This window comes from Ammospiza caudacuta, chromosome 13 (genome assembly GCF_027887145.1).
Source record: "Ammospiza caudacuta isolate bAmmCau1 chromosome 13, bAmmCau1.pri, whole genome shotgun sequence".
NCBI classification, from domain to species: Eukaryota; Metazoa; Chordata; class Aves; order Passeriformes; family Passerellidae; genus Ammospiza; species Ammospiza caudacuta.
In genome coordinates, this window is record NC_080605.1 from 15841475 (window position 1) to 15853398 (window position 11924).

The 11924-nt window shown below is 61.4% G+C and overlaps 1 protein-coding gene across 1 annotated transcript; it reads right to left on the bottom strand.

Moving 5' to 3' along the window:
- Nucleotides 1–15: 15 nt before the first annotated feature.
- On the bottom strand, nucleotides 16–6242 carry CCDC102A (coiled-coil domain containing 102A). The gene is made up of 9 exons (XM_058813684.1): nucleotides 6207–6242; nucleotides 4267–4853; nucleotides 3025–3227; nucleotides 2802–2910; nucleotides 2442–2558; nucleotides 2148–2357; nucleotides 1737–1907; nucleotides 1514–1617; nucleotides 16–526 (listed from the first exon to the last, which is right to left on the bottom strand). Exons 2-9 carry the CDS (start codon nucleotides 4801–4803, stop codon nucleotides 400–402), a joined length of 1578 nt encoding a protein of 525 aa, XP_058669667.1. The 5' UTR covers nucleotides 4804–4853; nucleotides 6207–6242; the 3' UTR covers nucleotides 16–399.
- Between the last annotated feature and the right edge of the window lie 5682 nt (nucleotides 6243–11924).

Genomic DNA, 11924 nt, shown 5'->3' on the forward strand with positions numbered 1-11924 from the left:
CCACCAGAGCCTGGGCCCATCTGGGCTCTGTATTTATAATAAAAAATCATATACAAATACATACATATATATATAATATATATAAAAAGAAGTGGGCAGTTTGTGGCTGCCAAGCTTGGTGCCTCTCTTGGCCTGCGCCTCCTCCTCCTGGGCTGCTCGGTGATGCTGGCTTTGGTGGCCACACCAGTGTCCCGGGAGATGCCATGGCTGAAGGGCCACCCAGTACTGTCCAAGAGGCAGTGGGTTCTGGAGCACCCCTGGGCAAATTCCTCCGCACCGCTCCGTGCCTCAGTTTCCCCATCTATACAAGGATCACCGCACAGCTGGGCCCTGTGGCGACACACCTGAAGGCAGGGGACTGATGTGGCACGTCCTGCGGTGGTGGCACCGCCCTGGGCTCTAGGGCACCTGGATCTGCAGGTCCTCATCTTCGTCGGGGTCGCTGGTGCCGTCGCCGGCGTCGTCGGGGCCGAAGCGGGCGCTGCGCATCTTGCCGAACAGCGGGGCGCTCTGCTGGCGCCGCAGCCTGCCAAAACAGCTGCTGGGCTGGGGGCAGCCTGCATCCCCCTGCACCCCCGACAGCGTGGCTGCACCCCAGAGATCCCTCCCTGCTGCCCTCACTGAGCTCTGAGCTCAGGGCAGCCTGGAACTGGGAGCTGTGGATGGGGCACAGGCTAAACCTCTCCATAGATGGGCATCCCTGTGCTGGGCAGCACAGAGCCAGACAGGACTGCAGAGAAGGGAGGTGTCATCCCCCTAAACTGAGGAACCCTCAAAAACCCCATGAGTCCCCATCCCCAGGAACCTGTGGTGGTTTTAGCTCTTTGCTTGCCCTGTGGTGGTTTTAGCTCTTTACTTGCCCTTGTGTGAAAATTCATCCAGGAAATTTTATGAATCAAATCTGAAATCCGAAGGCCAAGGATCCAGTGAGATCCAACCAGTCCACCACACTTTACTGGAAAGCATGAATTATTTAGGGTTGATCGCACAGGGAGTCTGGGGTGGGGGTGGGGGGCGATGAATCCTCCATTATGCTTCCATGATTTAATGCAGATGTCCCAATAAAATAAAGGATGATTATAAACACCCCCCCAGCGCCTCCTGGAGCCACGGCATCGATCCCACGGCCATTTTAGCTCTTTACTGCTGGAGAGGCAAAGCAGGGCTGGGAAAAGTTTTAAGGGCAAGAAACCTCAGCTCCCACCTCCCCAAACTGGTGTGGGATGCCAGCAGCCTGCCCTGGCCGTGGGTACTAGTGGGTGCAACCCTAAGCAGCATAAAACTGGGCTGTGCTGGTCTCTGGGCAGCCTCGTGCTGGTTTAACTGGGAGGTGAATGCCACCCAGCTCAAGGTGGGGTGAAGGCTGCTCAGAGGATGGCTGTGCCCCTCCCGAGGATGTCACAGACACTTGGCCATGGGTTCAACCAGGCAGATGCTGGCTGAGGGATGGTGGCAAGGAGAGCGTCATCCCATCCTGGCTGGTCCACACATGGCTCCCCCAGCCCCTGCTCACCGTGACTGCAGGTGCTCCAGCTGCACCTGGAAGCTCTCGCTCTGCTCCGTCTGCTCGTCCAGCGACCGCTGCAGCTTCCGCGTCTGGTTGTGGGCCTCATCCAGCTGTGGGGTGGGATGGGATGGGATGGGGTGGGGTGGGATGGGGTGGGATGGTGCTGTTAGCAGCTGTGTAGGGAGCAGAACAGCTCCCTGAGCTCCTCCACCAGTGTGAGCTTTCTCACCTCATCCTCAGCCTGGGCCAGCTCCTTCTTCAGCTCCTCCACCCTGAGGCGCAGCTTCTTCACCTCTCCCTCGTGCTGCTCCACGCGGCGGTTGGCGTGGGCCAGCTCGGCCATCTTCTCCTGGTACTGCTTCTTCAGCTTGGTGTGGATGTGCTTCAGGTCAGCCAACTCCTGTGGGGGGCATGGGGAGGGGGCTGAGCATGGGACAGCCACCCCCACCACTGGGTGTCCCCTCCTCCCTCCCCAGGGGTCTCTCCCATTGTCCCACCCCATGACCTGGGAGCTGATGGTGTCACCACCATCCCTTGAAGGGTGGTGGCAAAATTTGGGCTTGAGGGAGTCCTTGGGGAGGCTGAGCCCCACAACAGCCACCCGGGGATGCGGTGGTGGGGAACACCTCCCCTGTGGCACCTTGTTCTTCTCGAAGAGCTCAGCCTGGATGGTTTTGAGGTCAGTGTCCAGGGCACTGGCTGTCTGGCGCCGCTTGCGAGCCAGCACCTCCTCCAGGTCCTCGATCTGTGCCCGCAGCTTCTTGTTCTCCCGCTCCAGGTTGAGCTTCTCGGTCTCCAGCCGCTCCCGCCGGCCCCACTCGGCCGCGTTCTCTGCCTGCAGCCTCTCCATCTGGGACAGGGCAGGGGGTGGCTGGGGGGCAGCAGGACCCCCCTCTCTGCCCCCTCAGTCCCCCAGGCTGGGGTCTGGCCTCACCTCTGCACGCAGCTCAGCCAGTTTCTTGTCCATGCTGGAGCGAGCCCCCAGCTCGTCCTCCAGGTCCTCGGAGATGCGCCCCAGCTCGTCCTGGTGAATCTCCTTCAGGATGTTGAGCTGTGGTGGGACATGGCACCAAAGGGGGCTGTGAACGCCCACCTTCCATCTGAGCCCTGCCCACACACAGCCACCCAGCCTCTACAGATGGACCCACTGCAACACTAGCACTAATGAAAATCCCTTAACAAGCAGCCTGGAGTTGGGGAAGTGGTTGTGGGCCACCAGGTCCATCAGGATGTGCCACCCCGTGAGGGACAGGCCACCCCCTGGAGCAGCTCTGTCCCCAGACACCTCGCTCACCTGCTTCATCACCTCCTGCTTGTTCTTGTTGAGCTCCTCATACTTGATCTTCCACTGGCTGAGCTCGCCCTCCAGCTTCTCAATGTTCTTGCTGAGCGCCAGCTTGTCCCTGGGGAGAGGCAGTGACAGTGACAGCCTGCAGGACCCACAGGATGCGCCACCCCAGCGGGGACCAGGCTGGCCTCAGCTGGCACCCTGCAAGGACGATGCCCCAAGCACTCACTCCCTCTCCTTGAGCAGCACTTTTTGGGACTCGTCCAGTCTGAGCTTCAGGGCGGTGACTTTGGTGGCGTCCTCCTCCGCGGCGCTGACGTCCTCCCAGAGCAGGCGGCTCCGCTCCTGGCGGCTGAAGGAGGCCCGGGGGCCCCGCTGCTCCCAGCTCTCCTCCTGCTTGCTCGGCAAGATGTTTTCCATCAGCTCCAGCTCCTGTGGCGCCGTGGGTGGCCCAGCACAGGGGACAGGGTGAGAGGGCTCCCCAGCCCTACAGCACTCAGCCCTCACCCCATAACCAAGGGCACATCTCCCTCCATCCCCAGGGATCCCCTAAGGCTGTCCCCTTGCCCTCCCAGGGGAGCTCCCACAGGTCACCACACTCTGCTGCCAGCTCCCTGCCATGCTGGAAATGTGGTATCAAAAAAATTAAAACCAATTTACGACACCAATCTCACCCAGGACTGCTACATGAGTGACCTTTTACCAGGAGCTCTGAGCACACAGTAAATGAGCAGCAGGGGGTTCCAGGGGACAGGATGGCCCTGGGGACCAAGTGTGGAGCCCGTGGGGGATGCTCACATTAATCTCAGATTTGTCACTTGGCAGCTGTGCTGTCAGGTGGACATGTCACAGCATGGCACCCCGAGCAGTGACTTCTGTGCTGTGACAGAGCTAACAGCAGCACAGGAGGGATGGCTGCAGCAGCTGGGATAATGCCTGAGGTGGCTCTGGTGTGGCTCCCCCTTTCCTCCTCCTCCTTCTCCTTCCTTCAGCAAAAACCCTGCCAGAAGCCCATAGGGACACCCTGGCAATCAAGCTGTGGCTGGGAGATGCCACCAGCACTGCCAATGCCACCAACCCTGTACTGGCACAGTGATTTTTGCCGAGTGCCTCCAAAGGGAAAGCCCCAGGAAAGGGACTGGTGCCAGTGCCAAGGTGATCTCACTGCATGGGGCTGTGATGGCTCTGGATCTCCTCATGATTGCTCTGAGGAGTCTGATACCCCCCAGTGCTGTTCCAAGAGGGGTCTGAGCCCAAAGTGCTGCTTGGAGGGGTCTGACATCCCCCATACTAATCCAAGAGGGGTCTGACCACCCTGTACTGCTCTGAGAGGGGTCTGTCCCTCCCAGTTCTGCCCCAAGAGCAGTCCCCCCACACTGCCCATTTTACAGGACAGGCGGGGGTGGTTTGGAGGTGCACAGACAAGGATGAGGAGCTCCCTTGTTCCCGTGGGTCAGCCCCACATGCCCACCTTGGCTTTTTGGGGCACCTCAGCCCCCACATCCCGCACGGGCTCTTGCTCAGGGCCGGCGTCCCCCTCTGCTCCGTCGGCGGGCGGGCTGCCGGCGCTGCCCTGTCCCGGTGCCGGTGCCGGTGCCCGCGGTGGCGGCGGGCGCTCGTCGGGCCGCTCGCGGTCGCGGTCGCGGCGCAGGCTGGCCAGCTCCTTGGTGAGCGCCTCCAGGCGGTGCCGCAGCTGCCGCACCTCCTCCCGGGCCCGGTTGCGCTCGGCCCGCACCTTGCTCCACTTCTCGCGCCAGTTGGCCGTGCAGTCCGACCACCAGCGCATCGTCTTCTCCATCTGCGCCGCCCGCGCCCGCGCCTCCTCCAGCTCCCGCAGCCGCAGCTCCTCCCGCCCTTCCCAGTCCCCTTCCAGCAGCGCCGGCGGGGGCCCGGGCGAGGGGGTCCCGCTGGGGGGGGACGGGGAGGGCTCGGGGGCCAGCAGGGCCAGCAGGGAGCCCCCCGGCAGCGGCGGGGAGCCCGCCAGGCGCGAAGCCCCGCTCTGGCTCATGGCTCGGGGCTCCCCTAGGGCATGGCCGTCACCGTCCTGCTCCCGGGCACCTGCAAGAGACACCGGGAGTCAGCTGGGCTGGAGGGAAGGGGTGGCACGGTCCCTGGTTTTGGGAGTGGCACACTGAATGATGAGATCCCTGGGATGAGCTCTAGCCAGGTCCCCAGCGAGGACTCCGGCCATGTCCCCAGCCAGGTCCCCAGCGAGGACTCTGGCCATGTCCCCAGCCAGGTCCCCAGGTGGCAGCCAAGTGTCAGCCCCAGCCAGAACCCCAGTGAGGGGATCCTCCACCAGTGAGGTCCTCAATGAAGATCACAGCCCACAGCCCACAGCCACCTGCATCTGGTCTCAGCTTGGCTCTGTAGGCGCCTCTGCCAGCGCACCACAATGAAGGGAAGACATCTACATGTCATTCGCATGATGTCATCTGCATGAGGTCATCTGATGACACCATCATCATCTGTGAGCCTCCCAAACCATCCCTGCTGCTGGAGCTGGGGTACTCGGCTGCACCCCAGCAGCTCCAGCGAGGGTTACAGCCCGGATCCGGCGCCAGCAAAGCAGGAACAGCTCCGGAAGGAGAGCCCGGAGCTGCGGGATTGGCGTGGCAGCAGGACGTGTGTTCAGGCAGCTGGATGTGCTCTGCGATGATGCCGCAACAAAGGGCCGGGGCTGGGTGTCCCCATCCCGGCCTGGAGCTCAGATCCCGGCATGGAGCTCACCCCCGGCGCGGCCGGGCAGGCAAACCGCCCCAGGAAACCTCAATGGGAGGCTGCTGCGCGCACTAATGGGATAAGTACAGGGTCCGGCCGCGGCTGCCCGCAGCCCCGGCAGGTTCCTGGGACGGTGCAGCCCAGACCTGCTACCAAATCCGGCTGGGCTGGGAGAGCCGGTGCTGGAGCAGCGGGAGCAGAGGCCGATAGCAGTTGTGGGATTTGCATGGGAGAAAGAACTAAATTTTCTGGTGATATCTGCAGAAATGGTGAAGTTTTAGCAAAACTCAGCAGCAAGCCCAGGCCCGTGCTCTCTGTGCTGCTCCTGGAGGAATCCCAGGCATTGGCAGGACCCGGCACAAGCAGCGCCCACGGGAGCACAGACGGTGCCCGGGCACCCACGCAAAACCCACGGAACGCATGCCGGGAACCGGCAACCGTGCAGCACTCACGGGGGGCACGAGTGGACCCAGGGCAGCCCTGAACATCCACGGGGAGCACGAACACCCATGGGACACCCGCGGGAAGCACGCGTGGAGCACGGACACCCTCGGGAAGCCCGCGTGGCTCACGGACACCCCGGAACAGCTGCGTGGGTCACCGGCACGGGCGGATCGCGCCCCCTCCCGGCGGGGCTCCCGGCGGGGCCGCCCCCGCGCCTCCGCATTGGCGCCGGGCTCCGTCACTCACCGGCCGCGGCCCGGGCGGCGGGAGCCCCGCATTCCTCCGCTCCGCCGGAATTCCCCCCGCTCCGCCCGGGAGGCACGGCTCGGCCCGGCCCGGTCCCGCCCGGTTCGCCACGGCCCCGCCCGCCCCGCCGCGGCTCGGCCCGGCACGGCCCCTCCCCCAGCAAAGTTTCTCGCAAGTTTCCCGGTGCCGCCGGTGCCGCCGCCAGCTCGGCCCGGCCCAGCCCAGCCCAGCCCAGCCCAGCCCGGTTCGGCCCGGCCCGGCCCGGTCGCTCACCCGGCGGCGCGGCGGCGGCGGTGCGGGCGGCCCGCGCGGGCCGGGGCGCTGCGGCCGAGTCTCCTCCTCCTCCTCGCCCTCCTCCTCCTCCCCCCGGCGCCGCTCCCGCCCCCCGCCCGCGCCCGGGGCCGGTCCGGGCCGCGCTGCGTGTCCTGCCCCGTGGCACGGGCGGGGCGGCCGCACTCGGGGGCTCCGGCGCTCGGGGACTGCGGGCAGCCCTGCCCGGCGTGCCGGGGCTGGGGGCTCCGACAGAGAGTGCTCCCAGGGCCGGGGACCCTGCCCGTGGCTGCTGCTGGGCTGGGCTGCGCACACGTGTCTGTCTGTCCTGGGGACGCGTTGGGGGACACGGGGCCCCCCGGGTGAGCGGTGGCCGCGTGGTGTCTGCATCCCCCCGTACACATCACTGCTGGCTCCCTCCTGGCCCAGCGGCAGAACCCCCAACCACCATTTTGCCCCTGTCTCTTTCCCTTTGCTGGATGCCTTTCGGACAAAAAAAATCGGGTTTGTGTTCCGCGGGACGCGGAATCGATGCCATGGGACGCCAACAACTTTTTCTCCCCCAGGATCGAGCGAGGCAGGGAAAACCAAATCAAGTTAAAGCAAAACTTCTTTCCAAGATGGGATTTTTTTTTTTTCCAGCTGGAAACAACCCCAAAAAGCTGGAGGCGAGGGATGCTTTCCTCTCCTACGCCCCTATCCCAGCGTCTTGTGCCAGGGGAGCCGGCGCCGTCTCTTGCAGCCGGTGAAGCGATTTTGCAGGCGGCTTGGCCAGAGCTGCGGGTGCGTGGTTGCGGCTTTAACCCGCTCCCGGCACTAAAACCGGCAGTTTTATCCAGGCGTGCCTTTACTGTTTGCTCGGACATGCGTGGCTTGGTGACACCAGCAGGCTCCAGGATGCATTGCAGCATTGTGGGGTTTAGCCTTGCAAGAATCAAACCTCCTTGGTCTGGGGCACGTCACCGAAAGATGTGGCCAGTGATCCACTTCTGTGGGCCAAGTGACCCACTTCTGTGGTCCAAGCATCATCGTTCTGGCGCCCTTCTCCTCTAGTCTGGGTTTCCAGACTGGCCATGGCCAGCAGGACCCCTTAAATCTGTTCCCAAGGATAGGTCGGAATGAAGCAGAGGATTTCCCTAAGTCATGAACTGAGACCTGGAAATGTCGCAGGAGTGGCTGCAGACCCCGGGCGAGCACAGCGTGGCACTGCTGCCCCACAACGAGCGCTGCTGCGGCTGAGTCACCCCTGCTCCCTGTGACTCTGCTCACGGCCACATCCCTGCAGCTGCACCCAGCAGCCAAGAAGAAGCCTTTTGGGGCAAACCTAACCATTTTGGGTAAAAAAAAAAAGACCTTTGTTCCCTCAGCTAGGCCAGCTGGCATTGCTGGAGGGCTGTGCTGTGGTCACTGGGGGTGTCATGGAGTGGTGGCTCCATCCTGGCAATAGCATCCACTGTGCTGTCACAGGATCAGACTATCCTGAGTTTAAAGGGACACACAAGAAACACCGAGTCCAACTCCATGTTCTTTGCAGGACAACCTGGAAGCAAGCCATGTGACTAAGAACATCATCCAGACACTCCTTAACTCTGCCAGACTTCATACCATGACCTCTTCTCTGGGGAGCCTGTCCCTGTACCTGACCACCTTCCCAGTGAAAAGCCTTTTCCTAATGCCCAAACTAAACTCCCCCTGCAGCAGCTTCATTCCACCTCCCGTGTCCTTTCACAGAGAGTGGAGATCAGCACCCCGTGCCCCCCAGGAACCCCTGGCACACCTCATTTCCCAGGCAGGCTGGGCGCAGCACAGGCTGCACACACAGCGGGGATGCCAGGCACAGCTTGCACTGCGGGACAGTTTGGGCACCCTGACACTCTGGGCACAGTTCTGGGACTAAAAGCTGAATCTCTGGGCGCTGGGAGCTGCTGCTGGGGGGCTGCAGCTCGGGGTGCTGTGTGTCCTGGGCACCGCGGCTGTCCCCCTGCCCGTGGTGTCTCTGTTAGCGCCCAGCCCTGGCCGCTGCTTCTCTTTAGCAGCGCGTTTGCATTGCCCGTGCGGGTCCCCTCCGTGCCGGCTGAGCCTCTGGCCGGCTCTGCTCTGCTCGGACACCCGCGGGGTGCTTGGTGCAGGTCCCACTAGATGGCACAAGGATCGCAGGAATGGTCCCACAGCGGGAATGTGCAGGCGCAGGGACGGCCGGTGGCGGTGAGCGGTGCCGAAATGTCCCCCGACAAACGGGAGAGGACCTTGAGGAGCTGCCACTGCGCATCTCACAAGCGGCAGATCTCCGGTTACATCCCCCAGATCCTCTCGGTGCCAGCACGGCTGCGGCCTGCCAGGAGCGGCTGTAAGGCTGTGGCATCCCCCAACCACCCCGAGTCTGGGTTTTCACCCACGACAGCATCACACCAGAAGCCCTCCCTCTCGCCCCAAATCCAGCGCAGGGGTGGAGGCCACCTGCAACCCTGGGGCGGCGGGGAAATGGGTGAGCAGGGCTTTGTCTGCACCGAGCAGACGAGTTTGGGTGGAGGAGAGGATGAGTAAGTAAGTGAGCTGATACTCGGCTTTCCCTCCGCTCTCACTGAGGAAGGCAGAGCCAAGCAGAGCTCCTCAAGGTGACCAAACACTTTCGGGAGGAGTTTAAGCAATCCAGCCTGTGGAAATAAATAGCCGGGATAAATTGCAGGGACAAAATCCATCAGTTGGGGGCGACAAGTCGGTCCTGAGCCCGTAGTGCATCCGCATAAACCAGACATCACCTGGAAATGTTTATTGGGTTTTTTCCTCTCCTAATGCTGAGGTTTTGGAGCTGGAGATCCCACTCTGCCTGCTGGAGTGCAGACCAGCATCGCAGCACGGCAGATCCGCCTGCGGTGACATCAGGGTCCCCACAGCCCCCAGTTTGTCCCCGCAGGGTGAGCCAGGGAGGAGCCACAAGCTGCTGTGCCCGTTCCTGGCCCGGTGGCAGGGACAGAGCCCCACCGGACACGCTGCCCATCTCTGCCGAGTGACTTTTCCCTTTCTGGCTCCTTCCCGCTTCTGGGCAGCCAAGGAAGCCTCTGGCTGCTGTTCTTTGTTCCCGGCACAAAGGGCAGCCAGCGCCGCCTTTGTCCCGGCAGTGCCGCCGCCTCGGACAAAGGCGCGGCCGGACAAAGCGTGCCGCCGGACAAAGCGTGCCGCCGGACAAAGGCAGGCCCGCCGGGGCTCTGCGCCCCCTCCCCGCCGTGCCCCGCTCGCACGGGATGAGCTGTGCATTGCTCACCGCCCCGGCCGGGACTGCAGCTATTCACCGAGAGCCCGCGGCTTTGGTGAGCTGCCAAGTGCCCGACCTTCCCCCATGAGCCCCATCGCGGCAGAGTCACACCGCAGCGCCTTCCGTGCCCTTCTCCCCATCTCCAGCTTTGGGGGTTTGTGCTGTGAGTCACTCTGGCTGCCGCACATCCACCTTGCCCAAAACAATCACTCGGTGATTGCCTCCTGGCAGCGGGAACATGTTGCAGACATCTTTTATGGAAAATCCTTTCCTTAGGATTTTTCCTTCTGAGAAGCTGAGAAGCCTCAAGAACAAAATGTAAACAATGGTTATCTGCTGCTGTAGAATGCAACAGGTGGATCTGTGATTAGTCCATGGTAAACGTTTCTAATTAATGGCCAATCACAGGCCAGCTAGCTCGAGCAGAGAGTCTGACACAGGGCCTTTGTTATCATTCTTTCCTATTCTATTCTTCTGATGAAATCCTTTCTTCTATTCTTTTAGTATAGTTTTAATGTAATATATATCATAAAATAATAAATCAAGCCTTCTGAAGCATGGAGTCAGATCCTCATCTCTTCCCTGTTCCTCAGACCCTGTGAACACCGTCACAGGAACACAGCATCGCTGGGAGGTCCCAGCTAAAGCCTCTCAGGACTGGTGGGACACGGTGGTTCTTGGGTAGCTGAGCCCACTGCTGGTGCCCAGGGCTCACCCTGCCTTTTCCCAGCCTGGCACACCAGGAGCAGGCTGAAGCACTCCCCAGGGAGCAGGGGTTGGGATCGAGCCTCCCACACCCTCCCCAGTGCCACAGTGCCAGGGTTGGCTCCATCCAGCACCCGGGCACGGCAGGAGGGGGCTGGCCCCTATAATGGCACCATTTACCTTTCTGGGCAGCTTGCCTGGCAGGAGCCGGGGCCGGGCTGCTGGATGGAGCCGAGGCACTCCCCTAGAGACTCCCAGGGCTGTCCTCGTATTGCTCACCAGATTTGGATGAGAGATTTAGGGGCATCCCCTCCCACCAGCCCCTTTCTTCTTCCTCATCCTCCTCCATCCACCGGAGCTGGGCAGGGTGGCATTTTGCTAAAGCACCCAAGAGGTTTTGGGGAGGGGTCTGGGCACCCTGGCACCGCTTGGCAGTGGGGCTGGCACAGCTCTCTGCTGCAGACGGCGCCAGGGCTCCCCTGCCCACGCTTGTCTCCCCCATTTGGCACCAGCCCGGTGCGACGTGCCCTCTCCTGCCGCAGTCTGCCCATCCCCTCGCCCCGCCGCCGCGATCTGCCGGCACATTCCCTCCCTCCCTCTCCTTGAGGAGCTTTTAGCAAGATTTTAGGGCTTTTAGAGGATTTTGGAAGTCTTACCGTTCTTTTGGAGCTTTTAGAACTTTTAGGAAATTGAAGGGGGTTTAGGGAACTTTTGGGGCTTTTAGGAACTTTTAAGAGGTTTAGAAACTCTTAGGCCTTTTAGTAATTTTTGGGGTTTAAGGAACTTCAAGGATATTCAGGAACTTTTAGGGCTTATGGGGTTTTAGGGCATTTAGGATGTTGTAGGGGTTTTGGGACATTTTAGTGCTTTAGGATCTTTCGGGGCTTTCAGGATCTTTTAGGACTTTCAGGAACTTTAAGCATATTTAGGCGCTTTGATGGATTTAGGAGCTCTTAGGACTCTTAAGAAGTTGTAGGGCTTTCATAGGAATTCCCCAGCTGAAGCAATAAACCCTTATCAGGCCGAGTACAAGGGCAAATGTCCCTTCCAAGAGACAACACAAGGATTTCCTCCCTCTTGGTGCTCAGGCAGAGTCTTTGAAGGTCTGTCGACTCAGAGATAATCCCGACAACACCAGCAAGTGCAGGCGTTGACCTAAAAATAACTTCTGATAACATCGAATGCAGACAAAAGACTCTTTGTTCCACGAGCAGCAGCAAAAACTCCTTTCCTCGCTGCTCCGAGGGGTCTGCACACAATTCCCCTGTCTGGGAGAGCCTGGCTTTAGCAGGGCTATTCCTGGGAGGTGGATTTATGGCGTTTCCCCAAGGAGCCGGTCGGGATGACCGCGGTGGGAGGGAGGTTTGGCTCCCCGCGATGCTCTGGCTGCTGTGAGTGTGCGTTTGAGAGCTCGCCCAGCTCCCCGAGGCGTGGGGACAGCCAGACTTCAAAGGCAGCTCTGTTAGCCACGGTCCGGCCGCTTTAGCCAC